The 19,033-nt window shown below is 58.5% G+C and overlaps 2 protein-coding genes across 2 annotated transcripts; one reads left to right on the top strand and one right to left on the bottom strand.

Moving 5' to 3' along the window:
* Positions 1–668: 668 nt before the first annotated feature.
* VOLCADRAFT_93534 (uncharacterized protein) lies at positions 669–11,268 on the bottom strand (the record flags this gene model as incomplete). The annotated part of the gene is made up of 13 exons (XM_002952747.1): positions 669–728; positions 1,305–2,696; positions 3,399–3,770; positions 4,436–4,592; positions 5,166–6,490; positions 6,935–7,336; positions 7,613–7,880; positions 8,226–8,506; positions 8,751–8,885; positions 9,226–9,496; positions 9,778–9,851; positions 10,879–10,967; positions 11,061–11,268. 13 exons carry the CDS (start codon positions 11,266–11,268, stop codon positions 669–671), a joined length of 5,034 nt encoding a protein of 1,677 aa, XP_002952793.1.
* Positions 11,269–12,131: 863 nt separating this feature from the next.
* Positions 12,132–17,601, top strand: VOLCADRAFT_118158 (uncharacterized protein; the record flags this gene model as incomplete). Its single annotated transcript, XM_002952817.1, has 7 exons — positions 12,132–12,175; positions 12,858–13,396; positions 14,476–14,663; positions 15,398–15,580; positions 15,617–15,762; positions 16,509–16,744; positions 17,336–17,601. 7 exons carry the CDS (start codon positions 12,132–12,134, stop codon positions 17,599–17,601), a joined length of 1,602 nt encoding a protein of 533 aa, XP_002952863.1.
* Positions 17,602–19,033: the final 1,432 nt, after the last annotated feature.

Here is a 19,033-nt window from a genome sequence, read left to right as displayed (position 1 = left end):
ATCGGGCCCCAGAAAGGGCGGAGGGGTTGGGCCCCCGAGGGGCAGGAACGGATGGAAGTAAGGTAGTGGACGAGCCAAGGAGGGGCGCCCCAAGTGGGGCCGGGGAAGGCAAGAAAAGCCTACCCGGCAACGGACAGGCAAGGGGCGAGTCCTGCAGTAAGGTAGGCAACCGTTAGAGAGGACCGGAGAGACGGATGCGCGGAGAGAGGGGCGCGCACCGGGTAGGCAGAAGACCCAGTCGGATGAGGAGGATTCGCATAGACGAGGCGTAACAACGGCGAAGGAGGTCGCCGCTTCTGTGGAGAAGCAGAGGCTGGGTGGAGGCGAAGGTGAATGGCAAAGTAGCGACGAGCGAAGTTACCTGTGGCACGAGTCGAACTAGAGGCAACGCGGCGGAGTCTTGGGAACGAGGTAGAAAATATGAATGGTAGGTAAGAGAGTCGGCCTGAGGCTGGAGGCTTACGTTTTCTGCTGTCGATGACTGCATTAGGTTATTTTCGTACTCTCTACTCGATTGCCGTGCGAGCGGCCCACCCGCCCTCCCACTAACAGCCAAATGGCTGATCGGAGTTGTCTTTGAAGGGTTTGGGTACCGCGGGAGTGTGGTCGCAGACGCAATGGCCTTCCCCACAATAAGTTAGTAGTGAGTACGGATCACGCGATGACGTTTAAGCAATGTCCAGCGGAAGGCCCGATACGGGGTCCTGCACCTGGTAAATACGCCGGCCCTGCAGCAGACACCATGAAAAGAAATACGCTTATTATACCACTTATTATGTTTTCCTAAATTAAATCATCATTTTTTTCCTCTCAGTTCTTTCCTTAGAGTTAAAGAGGATGGGATTTTACACCAGGAAAACGTCATAACTTATCAGCCCTGTTGCGCTGTTGGCTTTACTGAATAAATCGTTCAAAGACAAACAAACCAAACAAAGTCACCACACCAGGGTTAAGAAAGCCTAGGAGAGGTAAGACGCGGCCCATGCGCAGCAAAATGGCCTCAGCGGCCAAAGGCCGCACGCAGAGTCCATCCGCCACAACGCCGTCAGCGACTTCCCACTACGGCCGCAACCGGGTCCCGCCTCAACGACCTGGGGGCTCCACGAGGTTCCGTGCGGCGTTAGGGAGGAGCACAGAGCCCAGCCGCGAAGACATCCATCGCACTCCTCCCCCCATGCCTCTCCCCATCCCTCCCCGCTCCCACCCCTCCCCACACCAACATCACAACACTCGCCCACCCGGCGCATCGGTCTCATTTCCTCAGGAAGGCTACGCAAATAGTCCATTGCCATTCAAGAGCTCACCAAGCTGTGCTCCAGCCAGCCGTACAGCGGCGGAGTGTGGAGGCGGCGGCGGTAGTTTACGACTCGCTCGTTCCACCAAGACAGTCCCCCCCCGGGATCGTGGCCGCCGCCAGACGTGCCCCTGGCAGCGGCGGCGGAGGCGGCGGCGGCATGACCCACGGGACGATCTGGAGTTGACTGCTCGTTTGCACTGGTCTGAGCCGCCGCTACTGCCGCTACTGCTGCGCCGGTAAGCGAGCCGTCGGGGTGCCTCGCGACCCCGTTGTCCGCAACCGTAATAACCACTTCCGTCGTCGCCGGTACCGACACCTCGTGGGGTGTAGAGGAGGCCTTGACGGCACTGGTAAGGACGTCAGCGAGGGGTGCCATACCACCCGCGCTGGCGTCGCCGCTGCCAGAGGCGGACTCCGCCGTCATCTCCAGTTGAGCTGGCTGCGGCTGGGGCTGGGGCGCCTGAAGGCGTGACATGTTCCGCCTAGGCCGTTGGACATGCCGTGGCTCTGTGGCTGGATGCTGAGGAGACGGTGGTGGCGGTGGCGGTGGCGGTGATGGGGCCGGCGGCGGTGGAGCCTGTGGTGGGAAAGGGAGCTGCACATCGTACTGCGGCTGTGGCGGCGGCGGCTGAGGCTCTGATGGTGAAGTGCCAACTTCAGACCCCGCCGCAGCTGCCGGGAATGGCGCAGCAGCGGCACCACCGGGAAGGCGGTCGCGGGGACGTGCAGTCGACCACTCCGTCCGGCTTGCAGTGGCGGATGCCGCCAAGGCAGTGGAGGCTTTGGCCCCGCACTGCTGATGACGCTCTTGAGTCTGGTGCTGCCGTTGCTGCTGCTGCTGCGATGGCAGCGGCGGCTCTCCGCCATGGGTGCCATGCTCGCCGTCGAGTACGGCAGGCACGCCACACTTCGAAGCCTTACTCAGAATTTGTCGCCGTAATTTCTGTTGTTGTTGTAGTTGTTGTTGCTGCTGTTGTGGGGTACTGCACACAGCCGTGTGTGGGCACGACGGATGTTGAAAGCCGTACCGCTGCTGGCCTAGAGTGGCGGTCGCTGCCTCAGGGTTGTACGGCGGTAGTTGCGGCGGTTTGTCCAACTGTGGCCGCGGTTGCGCCGACAACGACTCTGGCACCAGTAACAAGGGATTGCTGCACTTACTAACACTATTGTTATTGTTATTGTTATTGTTATTGTTATTGTTATTTCTGTTATGTGGTGCAGGTATCCTCTCCCAACGAACCAGCTCAACCGCACCGTCGTACACCATAGCGGCGGCCGACATGGTGCGTGCGTGTACGGCAGCTGCTGCGGACGCCGCCAGCGAGGGCACGACGGCGCCTGCTTCCGCTATTGCCGCGCCGGCACTAGTAAACGGCCTTGCCAGCGCGTTGACGATTTCCTGCGGTTGGCACATCCCACATACATACACAGGCAGGCGGCTGGCAGAGGTTAAGGCCTGACTTCTGCTCCCAGTTGACCCAGTCGACCCGGGTTCAAATCCGCCTGCCGGCTCCTCGGGTGTTTGAGGAGTGATGAAATGGGAGGTGGCCCCCCATCTTATGGACGGTGTAGGACGTGATAATATCAACTTGCGAGCTGACCAGGAACTAAGTTGATGCGCCGTTGATCCGCTAGATTTGGTTGGATGCTGGTGGTGAGTTGCCGAACTCAACGAATACATTCTGAAGTCGGATGGGGTGACGGATTAGGGTGCCCCTCTAGCAGGGGAGAGCAGGGACTGCCCCGGGAAAGGGGGCCGCTGGCGAAGTTAACCACCCTGTAACAACATACATACACACACATACACGCATATACACGCATACATACATTTATATTTATATTCGTACACGCATAGACGCATAGACGCATCACGTCGAGAGTTGAAGTAAACTAGCAAGAACACGTAAAACAAGTCGCGAGGGTTACGGAAACGTTATACCCCACCCATCTGGCCGCTCACAGCTTCGCGGGGTTTAGGGGTTTAGGGGTTTCCACTTTTAAGTAACGGCTGCAACTTCTAAACAAGGCAAACTACACAGCTACAGCTGCAACAACCGACGCAGGAGAAGAGGAGCTCCGCCAAACCCAAACCGCCACCTACCGACAGCGCAAGTGCCCCGTCTGCCGTATCGCCGTACAGTGTCACATGAGGACACAGCGCCCGCAGCCGCGGGCCCATATCTTCCACAAAGCGACGGAGCCCAAAGTCCGGGTTGCAAATCGTCACGGTACGAAGCTTCATGCGCGGCCGCGGCCGCGGCGGCGCGCCTCCGCCACCTTCACCTCTGTCGCCGCCGTCACCTCCGTCACCCCCCAGTATGGCCTCCAAATGCGGCAATGCGTTGTTCAGAACCCTAGTTCCCATGCTGTGCACCAGGAGGTGCAGGCCCGCGAAGCCGTCAGCCGCCAGGGCCCTCACCGTGGCCGCCAGTGCGAGACCCGTCTCGGGAGGCTCCGCGCCGCGGTAACGAGCCTGCAGAGGGGGCCACCAGAGACCACAACCATAATAGCCGCAAACCGGGCGTGTGCCGTACCAAGGAAAGGGTGACCTCAGCATGATGCGCCTGACGTGTACAAAATAGCTCACAGCCGTGACCTCGGGATGCTAAGTGTGAAGTGAAAACCAGGATGTGCACTGTACGGCGTGATCCAGGCGTAATTAAAGAAAAAACAGTGTGTAGCCGTGTGCCAGGATGTGTGTATGTATGTATGTATGTTTGTTTGTTTGTTTCCAACCATTACCAATCATATCTTTTTTAAGTTCGGGGCTTGGAAGCCTTGCGGCCTTGCCGTACCACAGTATACTGCAGTACAACGGCGTTCGCCCTGCATGTGTAGATGTCTGGTGGCAGGGTCTGTGCGGCTCCGGGCCAGGCAGGGCCCAGCCGGCTGCCGCGGGTACCAGAGGGGCCAGCTGCGGTCAGCCCGGTGGCATCCATCCGACCTCACTTCCACTTCCAAACCCCACCCAGGCTAACATCCAGCATGGTAATGGGGAGAGGGGGAGAGGGGGGTGAGGGGATGTGGGGATAGGGGGGATAGGGGGATAGGGGATGAGGGGATGACGGGATATGGGGATGATGCTTGAGGAACACGACCCGCACAGGACTGCTCCAGACCCCCCACACACACACCCACACAGAAATACGCGACGGGGACGGAGGACGGCCAGGAGAATACCACCGGCGTGATGTACGGCGGGAAGCCAATCAGCGCCATCATCTGTGCGTAGTGGCGCAGGGCCTTGTGCATGTCCACTCCCAAGCCGTGTACGAACAACAGCGCCTCAGGCGGCCTGGGAGGGGGGGAAAGGCGAACCACGAACGAGTGAAGCTGCTGCCAAGGAAAAAGTGTACCAGAAGCAGAACTTGAAGGCGGCCTGGGGGGGGGTTCGAGGGCCAACTGCTAACGGTCACGTCCAAAGCATACAAGCTATTGGCCTGGGCCCGAGCCTGGGGGGGGCTCTCCCAGTTAGAGGAGTGCGGCCCCAAGCCTCCACGGAAACCACGCGATACCCTAGGAAATTCACGAGAAGAGAAAGCCCGAGCCTGCTATCGGTACGGAGCCCAGCGCCCCCAAGCACACGAACAAGATGGCAAGCAGCTAAAGCGTTTTGTCGCCGGACGCCCGGAAGAAGCGCCCGCCCGTCTGTATGTTTATATGTATCTATGAGTTCCATACAGCTGTGCAAGAGGACGTCAGCGTGGGTTTAGGATCGGAGGAGAAACGTTTCCTCTCTCTCACACACACACACACATACACACACACACACACACACACACACACACGCACACACACGCACACACGCACACACACACGCACACACGCACACGCACACACACACACAACACACACACGCAGGTCTCACTGGTCAAAGCTAAACATCAGCGGAGGCTGCGAGGAGGCCTGGCGCTGGATCTTGTCCATCTCTCCCAGAGCTGCCGCCACCCCCGAAGTGCCCGCCGCCGCAGCCGCCGCAGTCGCTGCCAGCCGTCGTACCGGCTCGCGGTACATGCCAGGCGTCCCCGCAGCCCGTCCGGGGCCCAGCCTTACCGATTCCAATCTGAGTCGCAACCTTGACCCACGGGTCGCCGTGCTTTGGTTCCCTTCCATGCAGCTATACGCGCCCCGGCTGCTGACGGCAGCGGCGGTCGCGCCGTCAGGTCGCGTCCTGCCGGCGGCGACGTCACCGCTCTGACCCGTCGCAACAACGGGCTGCGCGGAACGGATGAAGCTCAGGAGGGCCCTATGATGCACAGGACCGCCGGGACCGTCAGCAAACGCCGGTGCCGCCGCTGCGGTGCTCGACGGCGCCGCCGGGTTCACCGTCTGCATCTGACGGAGGCGACCAACTAGGGACAGCCGCCCGTCTCTAACCCCTCCCGACGGCGTCGCCAAGCCGGATCCCATCCGCGCCGCCGCCGACCGCACCCGAAGCCTCATCCGTACAGAGCTGCTCCTCGGCGACGCTGCCGCCGGCGCAACCTCTGCCGCCATGGCCTCAGTGACCCCGGGTGCATTGCGGAGTTCTCGGGAGCGAGTACCAGAGCCCCAGCCCGGGCCCCACTGCCTTCTTGGGCCCCAGGGCCTTATTCCGGCCATGTCCCAGCTGCCGCCCTGCCCGCCGTCGACCCTGCCGCCGGGCCCCGCCGTGCCCGCCGCCGGCCTGGCCGCCTTGGCCGCACCTTCACGTGCTCTGTCGCGATTGTGGCCGTGTTTCGTGGATGTCTTCTGCGAGGGTTGTAGCGGCATCAGCATGCTCACCAGACGCGGCACGTGGCCAAGGCCGGTTACGAGTGAAGCAGTCGGAGCCGAAGCCGGTGGCGGCGGCGATGACGCCATGGAAGACGTCGGAACCGAGCAAGCACCGCCACCGCCATTACAGCCACAGCCACCTGGATGCCGCAACGACGGCGCACGCAGCGCCCTCTCCGCTTCGATGAGCCCGTTCAGGTTCCTCGAGCCATGGGCTCTCTCCCGCGAAGCGACGCCGGTGCCGAAATCGCCTCCGCCTCTCTCCCTGGTATCGCCGCCGCTGACGCGCCGTGGTACGACCGTCATTAACTGGCTCAGGGGAGTCAAGGTTCGCATCAGTCTGCCGATGCGCGCTGCCGCCGCCAGCGGCGCCGGGCTACCGCCAGCACCAGTGCCCGTTAAGCCCGTACTAGTCCGGGTGGCGGCGGCGGCTGCCGCCTTGGTGGTGCGCGAGTCCACGGAGGCGGCTACTGCCGGGGCAGCTACAGCCGCGCGTATCGCGCTGTCCAAACTCAGGCTAGGTGGTAGCTGCTCCGTCATGGCGGCGAAATAACTACCAGGAGGCAGTGCCCCTAATGCGGGCGCTGTAGCAACAGAGGTTGATGCTACTGCTTCTGCTGCTGTTGCTGCTGTTACTGTGGTGGCGGTGGCGGTGGCGGGGCCGCATGCCGCGGAAATGGCATTTTGGAGTGTAAGGTCCTGGCCTGGCGTGCTGCTGCTGCTGCTGCTGTTGCTGTTGCTGTGTAAGGGCAGTACTTGCTGGGGATGAGGGGCGGGATCATTCATGGCGCCAGCGGTATGATGACGCCGTGGCAGCACCGTCCGCTCATGTTCGCCTGTTCGGCTGTCGGGGAAGTGGACTCCGACATTGCCATTACCGACCGCGGCAGCTGTAGCAGCAGCTGCGAGGGCAGCCGCCTCGCCGTCGTGCCGCTTCAAGATGCCGACGCAAGCAGGGGCAGCGGCTGCGCCGCTGCCGCTGGATCGAACCCTCTCCGTTTCCGCCGTCATGCCTCTGCCGTCGCCGCCGCCGCTGCCGCTGCCGCCGCCAGCCGCGCCCGTGGCTGCATGCCGCATGCCTGGCATCCCCGTCGGGACGGTCAGCGACCGCACCGGGCGGTGCACCGCGGCGGGCGCCACGCGGCCCTCCTCAATCGCCGCGTCCTCCTCCGCAATAAGCCCCTCCGCTATGTCCACTGGCGGCAGCAGCTCCCGCACTCGCGGCAGGGACTTGAACCAGGCCCCGGATGTGGACACCTCACAGGCCACGATACCGAACTGGAGCTGCGGGGCTCGGGGGGATGTGCATACATACACGCATACACACATACACAGACAGACAGACAGACAGACAGACAGACAGACAGACAGACAGACAGACAGACAGACAGACAGACAGACAGACAGACAGACAGACAGACAGACAGACAGACAGACAGACAGACAGACATATATAAGAGCATATATGTTTTAAGAACAGCGGAGCACAGCGAAGCGGGAGAGACGACCCTCAAAAATCGTAAAATCTATCTAAAATCGCAAGCCTATGCCCAGCCCTACCGGCTTCAGTCGCGGCAGGCACGCCGCCTTGCGCAGCGCCTCTCCTCGATTTCGGAAGTAGGCGATGCGCAGGTTCACAAAGCCCGAGGCGGACCCTGTCTCCCGGCTGCGGAATGGGCCGGTGGGCAGCCCGCCGTGCCAGAACCCCGTCAGGTGCTCCCCGTGCCAGTGTGTGTCGCGCCACTCGCCGTAGCCGCTGGGGTGGCCACCCGCGTCCAGCTCCCCCACGTAGGTGATGGACTCGTAGTGGCCCAAGAAGGGGGCCCACCTGAGGGGGGTGTGAGGATGTGTGAGGCGGTGTGAGGAGGTGTGAGGAGGTGTGAGGTGGTGTGAGGAGGTGTTGAGGGGAAGCCCATCTCGTCAGCCACCCCGGGAGAAAGCGCATCAGCAGAGGCATCCGGAAATGACGTACAGCCAACCTAACAGCTCTCCATAGGCGGCCATCTTTTTTCCAACGATGTTCCCTCTAAACAACCGACCAGTTCAATACACCCGATCATCTGCAGCCTCTGAAAAAACGTAAACGGCCCCCTCATCCCAGCTTATCACGGCACGGCACTGCCTCACTAAACCCAGCCGTAAAAGTTTAAAAATCGCTGTGACTTCACTTTACCAGGGAGAGATGTAGCGGATGTAGCAAGCCGCCACACGCCTGTCGGGTGTCGGGCTGTAGCCGGGCGGGAAGTCGATGAGCGACGCCACGGCGGCCGGGTCCAGTAGATCTCGTCGTTCCGTAATCTTGCAGCGCACTAACAGCCAGTTGTGCCGCACCATCAGCGGCATGATGCGGCGCATGGTTGACAGCACCGCCATGTGCAGCAGGGCCATCCACACGAAGATCTGGACGCGGAGGACGCCGGCGGGGTATGCGGAGAGGATAAATAGTTGGTGGCGCTGTGGGGGTGTACGTGGGGCGACGGGAAGGAGGTACGGTCTCCTCTCGGATTTGCAGGCTGGGCTTTTATAAGACCTCACGGTTTTAACATCTAATCCAGTCGTGATTACGGAGTCTTAGGTCTGCTGCGAACGGAGGTAGGAGAGGAGGTAGGAGAGGAGGTAGGAGAGGGGGTAGGAGAGGGGGTAGGAGCGGAGACGGACCTGAGGCAGTGACTCCCCAATCCTGTCCCCTGCGCCTCACCTGCATGACCAAGTCCTGAGTAAGAAAGAAACTCCCACTGCTTGCCGTATGATCGCCCAGGTCCTCTAAAGCTGGTGCATGTGTACGACGACTGAGTACGATTCCAAACAGCGCCACACAGGTGATGCCCAATACCTGCGCCGCCGGACAGGTTACGTTGCCTACATAATAAGCACAAGTAAACAAGACAGGTATATGCGCGATGGAGAGATGGCAACCGCCCCGTCACATGCGACGTACGGTAATTACAACCACCACCGTAACCACCAGCACTACTATTACCGAAACTCCTGGTTGTGTGGCTACCATAACCGTACCATAACCACCGCAACCTCCGTGTCACATCTTCGCCACGCCATCAGTCTGCGAAGCACTGAACCTCAAGAGATGTTTGTGTGAGCCACCCCATGACGGCCAGCAGTCAGTCTGTCTGTCTGTCTGTCTGTCTGTCTGTCTGTTCACCACCGCCACTGACCTGTAAGAATGGGTCGTATCTGTTGATGTGTACGGAAACAAGAATGACGACCAGCATCATGACCACGTACATTATGACGTTAACGGCGACCGCGCTGGCCGAGCTCGGCGCCCCGTTGGGAAAGCTGTAAGATAAAGAAAGTACGACACCGAAGTCGTACGCGTTGGCCGTACGAATGAAGAAGCCCGAACCAAATGTCCATAGTACCAAAATGGCCAGCAGCATGAGCGTCAAGCGGTACTTGTCGTTTGGGGTGTACATGCCGTTAAAACTGTATCGGACGGTACGGGGATCACGAGGGGTAGTGGAGTGGAGCAGAGGGAGGGAGCATGGGAGAACAGACATTGGACAATATATGCGAGGGGAAAAATGAAGGAAGGATTTGGGACAACCGCAAATATGGCTAAAGGTGAGGTATGTATGTAGGTAGGTACGGTGGGCAGGCAGGTAGGCAGGTAGGTAGGTAGGTAGGTAGGTAGGTACGGATGGCAGGGGGATATGGATGGGGAACGGAGGTAAGGAGGGGCCCGTAAGAGTAAACTTTGCCTCCACTTGGGGTGGGTCGTCTGGTGGTGCGGGAGGCGCTGCGGTTGCGGAGCAGTGGTGCGCTGAGCGCCCTCCCGGGCCTGGGCGGCCGCCCACGTCGTGAGACATGTGGGAGCGGTTCGGCGGTTCTTCCCCCTCCTCCCTAACGCCAGCCCGCCTTGCCATGGCACCCAACAGTGTGATCCATTCGCAGCAGGCGCTAACAAGTCCTTCACCGCAATCGATGACAGGTCTTCATAACCGACAACGGAAAGGAGGTAGGAACCGATAATGTACCGACAGGGTGGTTGTTGGCGTTGTTGTTCTTATTATTATTGTTGTTGTTGTTGACGGTGAGAGGGTGGATACACTGTGTGGGCAAAGCTCGTCCTGAGAAAGGAGCACGACAAGCACCGGGGGGAGTGGCCCCTGACCGGACCGGGGGGGGCCGAAACACAGCAGCAGTGCAGGGGGGCGCGCGGCTACCGTTGTTGTTGCCATTGTTGTTGTTCTTGTTGTCGTTGCCGTTGTTGTTGTCGTTGCCGTTGTTGTTGTTGATGGGGTGTTACACTGTGGGCGGCTCGCCCGATAAAGGACGAGCACCGGGGGCCCTGACCGGGCCGAAACACAGCGCAGGGATGGGCGCGCGGCTTTACGTCCGTCTGTTCCTCCGCGCGCGCCTCATTCCCTCACTCACGCCAACCGGGACACTCTCCCAGCCCCTGGCTAGGCAACACAGCGGCGCAGAAGACTGCGAACCGATCTATACAAGAACCGCACGAAAGGCGCCACTTCGCCTGGCCTGCCTATTCACGCGCTCTCGTCCCTCTTGACCGCCAAAACAAGAACAAGAAGAAAACACCACCGGGGGCAGGGGCTCTACTCGGGGGCCTCCTCTACACACTCAAAAAACCAGGGCCCCACGCAGCCAGCAAGGCAAGAGATACACGGAGGACCACGGGCCTGAGACGACACACCACAAAAGCCGAGATACGGTTGCACAGAAAAGACCAACACAAAGCGAGTACTCGCACACTGGTCCTCGAAGGCCAGCTGTTCAACTACCACGAGCAACGAACAACGAACACTTCCCGAGGGTGGCCACCATTACCTCGCCGGTCCACTCACAAACGAGGCGAAACTGGTCCGCACGTCAGTCTCCTCCTGGGGGTTGCGGGCTCTCGGATGCAGCCCAGCGCGAGACACAGCAAAAACACCTATAGCCGCGGGGGGGATGACAAGCCAGCACGGCGCCCCCCTATAAAGCCCGGAAAAGGCACGGCTCACAGACGCCGCCTGCTCCCGCTTACCACACCGAAATCCCTCCCCTCCTGACCCTGACCGGCCGGGACCGTTGTTGTCGTTGCCGTTGTTGTTGTCGTTGCAGTTGTTGTTGTCGTTGCCGTTGTTGTTGTCGTTGCCGTTGTTGTTAATCTGTTCCCACCCAGTCCGACCGCCAACAGTCACCGACAGAATCGCGCCCGGACGGTGGGTGGGACGGTGGGTGGGCGGAGCCATGCAAAGGAGCAGCAGAGGGTCCACAGCCGACACATCCAAGGCCCCAACCCCGGGGGAAAGGGCTTGGGACAACCCGCCCAAAACACACGTGGGTGAGGTGGGTCGGAATCCGCATCTCGCGAAATCCGTGTACAAATGGCGGCGGCAGCGGCGACAAACCCCGGCGGCAGCTGCGGTCCGCTTACGATTCCCAAGTTTCGGTTCAACTGGGGCTGGTGGAGCCGGCGGCGGGGCGTTGGCATTGCACGTGCTGCCGCCGCCGCCGCCATCGGTGCCGTATGCCAGTAGAGAGCCCTAAAGGACTCCCTTTCCCCCCCGGACTTTCAAGAGGGCGGAGGGCTCGTCGTGTCTAATATAGCTGCTCGTAGCTAACAGGCGATAGCTCGTGAGGTAGGGTAGCGTTCCAATAGCGGAATGACCCCTTCCAGCAGTATGGCAAGGGGCCCTTTTTGTAAAGCTCGTGTCGTAGTGCGTGTTAGCGAACTCAATGGACCTAGAGGTTCGCAAGGTTTGTGCGTTTGCGTGTGTTTGCATCTGCAGAAATCTATAAGCCCTTTCATGGTGAGGTGCAGCTGTACCCCCCCCGTACAGCTCTCGGTACGTGCGAACCAATTATGCCACTCACAAGCGCAGCTTCTTACGGTACTGCATGTACGGCAGCACGATGCTGAGGTCGAGGACGAAAGGCGGTTTGGTTGCCGCATCTTGGGCTAAGTCCGTGGGGGAGCTAGGGGAATCCCCCATGGCGTCCAATATCGCGCTTTGCAACGCGCGCTCCGCCCGGAGGGAAGACGGCCTCCGTCGAGCCGCCTTGCTGATATTTGGCTTGTATCCAGCTATGAAGCCGTTATTCTGTACAAGCAATGACGACGAGAGTGGCTTATGGCTTGCTGCTGCTGGCGATATGGTGGGCTTTCCCAAGAAAGAACATCAAACTTGGTGCCAAAGTGGTTGACAGCGCACCACCTGAGGTTAAATGCGCACGCTTAAAAAAAACAAAAGTTATGCACTATCCGGGGTACCATCCTGACAGTCCAGCCTGAAGTGTAAAACGCACGTGAAGGACTCACAACAGTAGTTTCCAATCAACAACTGTTTAAGTTCATTGCTTGATTCCCATCATAATATATGGCCGTGTAAGGCCTATCCTGGATAGTCACGGCAGAGCAACTGCTCGCTACGTTTGTTACAGTACGGACCGTGGCCGTTATAACTCATACCAAAGCTCCCAAGCTAATTGTTTCTATGACAAAGCGACAAGTAACTATTATTAATGATCTATAGCTAAAGATCGCACTGCCGCCATTCGGAGTTAACGCAACTGCTGTGTTCCATCGGGAGCGGCGACTTAATTGCGCGTTGCCTTCGGCTGATACAGGACTAACACAATGTATGACCGCTAGACATATAGAAGACAGCCAGTAATGGCACCCGTCGGCCGGATAGTCGCGCCGTTGCGCGGCGTGCTTTGGTCGCTGGCCTCGATCTGGATTCTCTTAAGAACATCAACATTTGCGGTGAGCCCCAATTGCCAACCTACATAAACCGGTCGCTGACCCGTGTCTCCCGTTGCTTCTGACGCCTACCAGGTCATTAGACGATGTACAAACTCACTCGCGCGCTTATGCCTGCATCAATACAACCCCCCAGGATCCGCTTCCCCACATCGACGACTGCTACTTATGTCAAAAATGCCACACTGGTAAGCCCAGTGGCCGGCGACTGCTGGCTCAGGGCTCCTTCCACGGCGCAGGAGACGCCGCCGCGTCGCAGCTGGCGTCACGCAACTTGGCATCAGCAACAGCCGCCACAGCTGATTCCTCGTCAGGGGCCGACCTCTCAGCAGACCAGGCTGGGCCTTATGCCCATGCAGCCTCACAAACAGATGGTGGGCCCAACGGCAGGACCCTACAGGCGGCAGCGGAACCCATGTACGTGCCGCCAGACTTCCAGTTCCACATCATGCCACAAAAGGAGGAGATCGCTCTGAAGAGCTCCAAACCCAATTGCACTGAATGCTACGGCTGCGATACCCAGATCGAACCCCTCCAGGGCGTGGTCACCGCGGCGCACGGCCAGACGTTGCGGGCCGAAGTGGGCGCTTCGCCGGAGTGGCTCTTCCTAGCCGGTAAGGACAACCTCAACCTCCTGAGCCGGGATATTAGGCTTCACTTCGAGGTCGCGGACTTCACTTTACCGTTGTACTACTCGCCCGTGGTAAAGACGGTGACGAAGGACCCGCATGTCTAGAGGCCTTCCAACGGGCAAACAACAGCAGCATTAGGGATTATGAAAGCCACAGCCACATAGCACCAGCGTATATCCGACACCGCCATCATCACCAGAATCACTGCCAGGACCAGCGACAGCGCGTGCAGCAGCAAGTGTAGTAGCAACAACGGCAGAAGCAAAACACCAGCAGCGCTTGGAGCAGCAGCAGCAGCAACAGCTGCGGCAGTAGCATCGTGCAGCGAGTGTGTAATATTATACCCTAACGAGAACCGCAAAGCCTTTCCGGCAACCAGCCTAGAGTAGCGACCTAACTCAAAAAAGACGGACTCACGAAGCTCTCAGCGGCGTTGGTTCGGTCTGTTGGCTTTAACCCTGCTGACACGCACTAAGGCCCACCTAGATTTTTGGTGCCCATGGAGAGTGTCGTGTTGGCTATTTTATTGGCCAACATTCTGCGTTGGGCTCGCACGGTGTGGGCCCCAATCAAAGGCACTGTTGCGATGCTACGGTGCTTGCTTGCGGCATGTGAGGAAACCCCTTCGCCGCTGGAGGCGTTGGTGGTGGGAGGGTTGATCTGCTGGCTGAAGAATGGAGGTGGTAGATCCGATGCAACAGGCATCTCACGGGCCTTGACGATACAGCCATAGCAGCTGGCGTTAGGTAATGGAGATGATTGCATCATACAGTACAGGTACCCAACGCGTCCTGCTTGGTGGGTCGTGTCCTCTGACTGTCGCGTGCGGTCGCAGTCCAGGAGGCATCGCTCCAGAGTGCGCTCGGGTACTCGGTTACATGCGAGGGGTTGTCTCAGCTGATGCGGCAGCAGCTGGCACAGCTAATCCAGCGGCTGGCACAGCTGATCCGCCCGTGGCACAGCGATGGTATGCGGTTTATGACGTGCTGTGTGTGATGTGATGATGTGTGATGTGTGATGATAGCGATTTCAGCAACCCGCGCGTCGCGGTTGTGTCGCAGATCTTCCGGATGCGGGAACCACGGGCCAGCGGGCGGTGATCAAGGTGTGGTGCATGCCTATTGACAAGGTGCACGGCACGTTCTCTTGGCGCTGCAGCAACACAGGGGAGGGCGCCAAGGCGGTGCAGTTCCTGATGGCGCAGCAGAAGGTCATGGAGGAGTGCGGTCTGATGGACGTCACGATTAAGGTGAGGCCGGTTTGCTGTGTAGGCTATGTATGGTTTGGGGACAGGAATACGTAATCAGTCGGATTTTTAAAGGGCACTGGGACAGTTGGGTATAGCACGAAAAGCAATGTAAGATGACGCTTGGGAGGCGTTTGCAGGCGATGGGGTTCAGGTGAAAATTCGGATTTGGGCAAGGAGGGAAGTGAGTTGGTGGGAGGGGCGGAGGGGTAGTTATGGGCCAGGGACAGGGCACACACGTGCGGTGCCGCTGTGCTAGATGCTACAACCGAGCAGGCGCTGGGCTGTCTTCCGATGCCGGCGGTAATTGTGGCAGTGGTGACGGTCTGTAATGGGTGCGCTAGGGGCTCGTGGTTGATTGTACATGTGTCACCTATTTTTGTGGTGGTGATGCTGTGTTGCTACTGTTGTTGGCACCTTCGCGGCGCCTTGCGATGGAGCATGGATCCCACAAAACGTACACAAGGATGCGCGGCCACTGTGTCTCTAGCCCAGACTGGACCCGTGCGTCGCTGGGTGCCAACCTCCCCATGTGCGAGGAGACGTTTACTCTTGTCATCCCATGCAAGCGACTCATACCGTGTTCATGCCCGGCAGCCGTGTCTTCCCCTGCGTTCACCCCGCTCTCCCCCACACCAGCACTCTTTCCTTGGCAGCAGCTTCACTCGCTCGTGATTCGCCTTTTCCCCCCCCCGCACGACCATGTCCCCGACGCCGGTCCTATCCGGCGTCTGCAGGTGTGGCCCGGACGCGTCAACGCCGTGGTGCCTGGCCACGGCCTGCACGTGTGGTGGGACGGCCTATGGATGGAGCGTGCGGAGGGCCTGTCTCTCAACCAGATCTCCTACAGGCACACGCGCAACTTTGTGACGGGAAGCCTCCTCACGGTCATGGACAAGCGACTCAACCGAACGCGAGTGGTGCGGGCGGCCATATACGACTTGCTCACTAGCCAGTGCGACAGACACTCGCAGAACGTTTTTCTAACGGAGACGGGCGAGATCAAGCTGATTGATAACCTGCAGGCCCTGCAGTTCAGCTGGGTGAACTGCGCCATGGACTCAATCTTTCTGCCGGGGACCCAGAAAAACATGGTTATAAAGTAAGCGGGTGCTCTTGGCATAGGACTCCTAGAGGGCGACCTATGCTACGGGCATAGGGAACGGAACTTTGGGCAGTTCGGGGCGTGGGGGGAGGCGGTGGGGGATAACTTGACAAGTCGACCATGGCTGGTCGCGGCAGAAGGGAGCAATCGTTTTCACTTGCAGTTGGGTTGTGCAGTCTGATGTGTAACGGTTTTGTTGTTGTTGTTGTTGTTGTTGTCAAGGGGGTTTGGAGGAGAGCTGCAGTGCTCTTGCTACTGCAGCAGCTACATGAATTACGTCAACCCCGCGGTGTGCAGCACCAGTCCCATGATGCGGCCTAGGCCAGCTTTGTCAGCCCTCCCAGTCTGGCCACCGTGCGTCTATTGGTCCACATGGCAAGCTGAGGCCGCCGTCTTTGTTCCCAGTCACTTGGCTGTGTATTTCCGTACCCCTACTCCAAGGGCTTCTTAACCCACAGTCGCCGTTTAGCACGTAGAATTCCATAAAAAATTCGCTTGTTGAGGATATTCTTGGTCTTTCCGTTAGGGCGCTAACAGTTCGGGTAGCTGTTCTTGGCCTGCGTCAGGCGCGGTCTGATTATGTCGCACGCTGGGTGTGGTCTCCCGAGGTGCATGCTTCCGCGCTCCCTTGTTACAATAGCTGTGCCGGAGGTTGTGTTGTATCGTGCTGCAATCGCGTCGCTCACCACGTGCTCTGTCCTGAGCTTCCTCCCGCCCTTCGCGCCACTTGGTGCTACATGCAGGTGGGGTGGCAACACGGCCTTCAAGATTCGGAACGCAAAAGTACGGCGGTCTCTCAACCCCATGGTGGTTCTCGACTACAGGTGCTACGTGGAAAACGGCAGGATAGGCAAGAACTATGACCCCACGCTGCGTCAGTGCCTGACGAAGCTGAGTGGCATGACGGCCAAGCAGATCCAGCTGGAGTACGGCTTCCCGTACGTGGCAAGCGCAGCCGTCCTGCAGCAGCGAGCGGCAGGTGCGCTGACTGCTGGAGTTTAGCAATTTTGCCACGGTCTGTGACAACTGCATCGCGCCATATCGCGGCTGCAGGCTCTTGCAACCACCATACCATGCCATGATAAGGTGCAAAGGCTTACCAGAGGCGGCACGCGTTGCATAGGTGTTTAAGTAATTGAGCCGTAATTATGTAAAGGTTGAAGAAGTCAAATGCAGAACATTATTTTCACTACCATCAACGTGTGCCGTAGCCGGCAGACTGAGTGATGTGCTGGTGCGTTATGCATTTCACGCCCCAACTTCTTACGAGATCGGCTTGATGTTGTTGCCATCTCCGGGCGCCCACGCCCCCCAGCTGCATGCGCAGCCATATTGCTGCGCATGTCACGAGCCCGCCGGAAAATTACTTGAATTTTTAGGAATCATGGTCAGCAAAAGGGCTGTCCGCAAGACAGGAGCATTATGGACATGGGCTGCCCATTCTCGGGGCAGTTGCCAACGCGGCCTCTCTTTTTGGCATTCTTGCTTTCCGTCCTTGCGCGTGAACTGGGTCGATCCTAAAGTGACCAGGGCTGCCCTCTGCCTTTTGCCCTTCCGCTCATGTATGCAGACATGATCAACAAGGGTTTTGAATGGACACTTCGCTATGGCAAGCCGCGCAGCTTCCCGCCCAAGTCTTATCGCCCACAGGAGCCCTGCTGTGGCCTTAATGCAACGGAGAAGGGCGTGTTGTACTGCGCCCACGAATGGGCCAACAAGGTGGAGCTGCCGTTTGGTGATCCGCAGAGCGGTGGCGAGTGGCACCGACCGTACCCGGACCCTGGGACGCACCAGGGCGGCACATTCTTGGATTTCCCGCAGGAATCGGACTACTGAACGTAGGATTTGGGGGACATGGACGTGGGGGACCTGAATGGCAATTCTGGGAGTTGTGTTGACATATGCGGACCACGTGTTTGTTTGGACGAGCGGGGAAAGGAGTGCAAGATGTAGGTGAGGTTTGAACTATGCTGTTTACTTTTGGATGCGAAATGTGGACTATCGTGACCACAGGCTCTGATGTTGCGTGTTATACTGCAGCAGCAGCAGCACTGTTATTTGTGTCGTCTTACTGTGCGCGTTGGTGTATTAGGGTGGGGAGGCGTGCGGACACGGATCTGGAACCAATACCCAATGAACCTGAACGTGATATACAATACGGCCAGCTCGGCTGAAAATCCGGTGCGCGTACGTTGTAGGACATTAGCAGTTTTTGTGTGGAAGGGCTTGCATGGAGCCCAGGGACGTGAAACGCAGAACCGATTGTGTAGGAGGGCCCCATAACCTGGGAGATACATATGGGGAAAGTCCACGGACGGCCGCAATGCAGGATGACAAGGACTGCATGCAGCACCGCGCGTCTGAAGATGTGTAGCGGTATTGTAAATGGGGTTTAGGCGGGTTGGATGGAACTCTTGGACTCCTTGACACGTACCTACGTTGTGCTCCCTCAACTGCGGAAGACCCGCCGGTTTGCAGTGCAAGGGTTATAACCCCGTCCTCGCTTGGGGTGTGTACCACTTAATTGTAAGGGCACTTGTGGCGCACCTCTCTTCATGATAGAAGCTTATGAGGTATTAACTCATAAGCAATAACAATGCAAGTGCTGTGCATGAGCAAAACAAAAAATGGACAGTGCTAGTATGTATTTCCAAATATGGAGTTGAGGCTCGTGTAGAGCACATGCCCCTCCTTCGTTTCAGCTTTCAGGAAGCGGACGCCGCTGTCCGTACACCGGATCCAATTAATTTGCTGTTGGCAGAAGCCCGTCGCTTTCTGTCCCTGTAACTTAATTCGTCATCAGTATTAGTGTAACGCTGGGGCCGAAATTATGAGCCCTTGTTACATTGTTGCCGTGCGCCCTGTTTAAAAGGCTGCTAGACAGCTTCAATCCGGTGACAATATTGCTGCAGCTGACAACACAGCTGGCACTAATTGTTCGGGGAATTCTCAAGATATCGCATTAATATTGCCACCGTTGTCGTCAAAGTTGGGAGCTCTCACATCTATTGTTCAGACATGGCGGAGGCAGCACCGGCAAAGTCTTCGCAGGGTTCAGGGTCCAGCGATAATGAAGGGGTAAACGTGCAGGTTTTGCTAAGATGCAGGTGCGCATGCGGCTTTTGTTGACCCAAGATGGTGGTCGGCGGTTCAATTGTCCAAGGTGTGCATCCTGTAGGCCAATGAGCGAGAGGGAAATCGCAGAACGGGCTCCGCAGGTTATTTCCTGCAACGAAGCTCTGCGTGAGGTGACTTTATACCAGAACGT

This window comes from Volvox carteri, assembly GCF_000143455.1.
Source record: "Volvox carteri f. nagariensis unplaced genomic scaffold VOLCAscaffold_32, whole genome shotgun sequence".
NCBI classification, from domain to species: Eukaryota; Viridiplantae; Chlorophyta; class Chlorophyceae; order Chlamydomonadales; family Volvocaceae; genus Volvox; species Volvox carteri.
This window is presented reverse-complemented; position numbering and strand designations above follow the sequence as displayed.